This window comes from Peromyscus eremicus, chromosome 15 (assembly GCF_949786415.1).
Source record: "Peromyscus eremicus chromosome 15, PerEre_H2_v1, whole genome shotgun sequence".
Taxonomy (NCBI): Eukaryota; Metazoa; Chordata; class Mammalia; order Rodentia; family Cricetidae; genus Peromyscus; species Peromyscus eremicus.
This window is the reverse complement of record NC_081431.1, coordinates 45965034-45968509: the sequence shown is the minus strand read 5'-3', so window position 1 is coordinate 45968509 and position 3476 is coordinate 45965034. Positions and strand designations below refer to the sequence as shown.

Here is a 3476-nt window from a genome sequence, read left to right as displayed (position 1 = left end):
TTTTTAGTTTCTCATTTCCTGGTGCTTGAAGTTTCTCTCTTTCTGAGGCTTGTGGGTGTAAGCCTAAAGGGCTAGGGTCTTTCACTCCATCATTGGGCGATCCCTGTGTCTTTCTTGGGGTCCTGTTTTCTAGGTAGCCTCCCTGGTGATGTGAGTAGCAGTCCAATCATCCTTGTTCCACATCTAGTATCCTCCTATGAGTGAGTACATACCATGTTTGTCTTTCTGAGTCTGGGTTACCTCACTCAGGATGATTTGTTCTAGATCCATTCGTTTGCCTGCAAACCTCATGATGTCATTGTTTTTCTCTGCTGAGTAGTATTCCATTGTGTATATGTACCACATTTTGTTTATCCATTCTTCAGTTGAAGGGCATCTAGGTTGTTTCTATGTTCTGGCTATTACAAACAATGCTGATATGAACATAGCTGAACAAGTGCTCTTGTTGTATGATCGAGCATTCCTTGGGTATAACCCAAAGAGTGGTATAGCTGGATCTTGGGGGAGGTTGATTCCTAATTTTCTGAGAAAGTGCCATATTGATTTCCAAAGTGGTTGTACAAGCTTGCATTCCCACCAGCAGTGGAGGAGAGTTCCCCTAGCTCCACATCCTCTCCAGCATAAGGTGTCTTCAGTGTTTTTGATCTTAGCCATTCTGACAGTTGTAAGGTGGTATCTCAGAGTTGTTTTGATTTGCATTTCCCTGATGATTAGGGATGTTGAACAATTCCTTAAATGTCTTTCAGCCATTTGAGTTTCCTCTGTTAAGAATTCTCTGTTTATTTCTATAGTCCATTATTTTTTCCTTTTAATAGTATTGTAATATTTAATAGCAGTGAAGGATGTAACATTACAGAGTAAAAACTTCAAAACAATAAAGTACTGGATTACACCTTCCTGTGATCATGTATAGCCACTGAATATACAAGGCCTGACAGGGCAATTGAAGGTGCCAGGAGGATACCTGTATATGAGGGAACTCTTGGTAACATTCAGGAAGCTTAAACAACCATCCTCACAATCAAGAAGCACACCAACCTGGCCCAATGGCTTCTCTATGAAGTGCTGGAATACAGGGCATGTGGTGAGGAGACTGTAATGATTACCCTCCTTCACACACACAAGAAGAAATGCACCCTCAGATTCAATCATTTGGTTTCTACTCCTTAACTGTGAATCCTTACAGACTCCCACAGCCCACTCACAAGAGTCCTTCAAATCAATCTCCCAATAATATTTCCCTGAGATGAAGCTCTGTGATCCCCAGGAAGCAAAATAAAATCCAGCAGAATCTGCAAGTCTATCCTTATGGTGAAGTCTGAAGCTGAATCTTCTCATGACATTAAATATGTTCATCTTGGAAAGAAGTATGGTTACGTTTTCAAAGATAATGTGAGCGTGGAACTGCTTGTAACTTTCAGTCAGTCCAGTGATAGGTAGAGCAGTGAGTTCTGTTTTCACAGATGGGGGCATGCTCAGCTGCATTGAATCACTCCTTCTGAACATGTCATCCAAATCTTGCAGCAGGACCACATATGACTCCTGGGACATTGCCATCAGCTCCTGGTACATTTCTCTTATTTCTTTGCTCTTTTGGATCATGATGGCTTCACTTGTCCTGAGTTTCTCTAAAACACATTGGCCTTCATTTCTCATAGACTCGATGTGTTGCACTTCTTCTTCAGAGAGGAGTGGGTGTAATTTTGTATACTCTGTCCTGATCATTTGTTCCTGCAGAGTCAGGTAGTCCATCCACAGAGTTGTCATTCTCTTCTCTGCCTCTAAATTCTCTTGATTTTCTTGGATCTTCTCCCATAAAGATGCCATTTGCTTTACAAGTCTTTCCATTTGACTCTCAGCAGCTGCTTCAATGGGACAGTGTCTGTGTCCTCTGTGCTCATGGGAGTTAGAACAGAGTTGACAGAGGAAAATCCTATTCTCAGTACAGAAGATCCTCTTTGTCTCTTTGTGCGTCATACACCTATGCTCCTCAGAGCTCAGGTCCTTCATGAGGCTGGTTTGTCTGCTAATGGACACCAGTTTCTTCAGAACAATGTTGGTTCTCAAGTCCTTCTGAGATGGTTCCCTACACATAGGGCATTGGACAGGAAGTTGGATGTCTTCCCAGGAAAGGTGGAGGCAGGCTCGACAGAAGCTGTGGCCACAGCTTATGGTGACTGGTTCTGTCAGGCAGCTCAGGCAGATGAAGCACGTGAGTTCTTTCTGGAAGGCTTGTGAAATGTCTGTCTCCATTTCTCCAAGAAATAGTCTCTCTAGTCTCTCGCCTCAGCAGTGTTGTGGAGACACAACAATATTAGCTCAGCTCTGGAGAATGATCTTCAATGTGTGGAGGGGATAGATGTGGCAGTCTAGGAGCCAGGAGGTATGGAAACACACTCTCTCTAGTCTAGAGAAGAATGAATCTGGCTGGCCCCTGGAGTGTCTTTATATACTCTCTAAGGACCACGCCTACTTCCTCCCATGTTGCTTTTACTAATGCTTGCTGTAGGTGAGCTCCTGTAAATAGCAATATTCTAAATGGATGGAAGATTGAATTAACTCTTTGGCCAGTATCCACAAGCAAATCTCCACAACAAGGTTTTCTGAGTTCCTGCTTACATGGGTGTGGTAGCTCACACCTTTAATCCATGGATTCCTAGGGAATGAGCTGCTGAAGCAGGAGGAGTTGTAGCTCAAGGCCTGCCTAGAATAGACAGTGAGAACTTGTCTAAAAAATGAATCAATCAATAAAGAGAAATTTTTCTACAATATTTCACTGTTTCTAAATAATTTATGGTGTGCTTCTATTTTCACTTTTCCTTTGGTAATTTCATGGTTAATGATATCAATCTGTGATTTTAGCAAAAATAAACATTAAAAATTTCTAAAAATTCTTTAGAATTTTGTTCAACACATTTTTATCATTTTCACTCTCAACTGTCTCTTCTTTTCTTTTTTTAATAAATAAACAGGGAAGCCAGGCAGAGGTGGCACATACCTTCAATCCTAGCATTCTGGAGGCAGAGGCAGGCACATCTCTGTGACTTAGTGACTAGCCTGGTCTACAATGTGAATTCAAAGCTATGCTTCAAAGATACACAGAGAAACCAGGTCTCTGAAAAAATATATATATTTGATTAACTAAAACCCAAGAGTCAGATTTTCCTTGTGAGGGAATTTTCTTGATTGAATCATTTGAAGTGGGAAGCCCCACCTAAACTCAGAAGTTTTGAGGTTTGAGAATCCACCTTAAATCTTTTTTTCTCCCCTCTGGGTAAGGATTTTTTTTTATTCTTTTTTTAATTTTTTTTTTATTTTACAATACAATTCAGTTCTACATATCAGCCACAGATCCCCTTGTTCTTACCCCTCCCTCCCCCCACACTTTCCCCCAGCCCACCCCCTATTCCCACCTTCTCCAGGGCAAAGTCTCCCCCTAGGACTGAGATCAACCTGGTAGACTCAATCCAGGCAGG

At 41.6% G+C, this 3476-nt stretch overlaps 1 protein-coding gene across 1 annotated transcript; it reads right to left on the bottom strand.

Annotated features, from left to right (window-relative positions):
- Window positions 1-903: 903 nt before the first annotated feature.
- On the bottom strand, window positions 904-2253 carry LOC131924931 (tripartite motif-containing protein 43-like). The gene has a single exon (XM_059280183.1). The coding sequence runs from the start codon at window positions 2251-2253 to the stop codon at window positions 904-906; it is 1350 nt and encodes a 449-aa protein (XP_059136166.1).
- Between the last annotated feature and the right edge of the window lie 1223 nt (window positions 2254-3476).

What these genes read in the sequence shown, in the direction of transcription:
- LOC131924931 (XM_059280183.1), bottom strand. Translation starts at nt 2,253, where the DNA reads ATGGAGACAGACATTTCACAAGCCTTCCAGAAAGAACTCACGTGCTTC.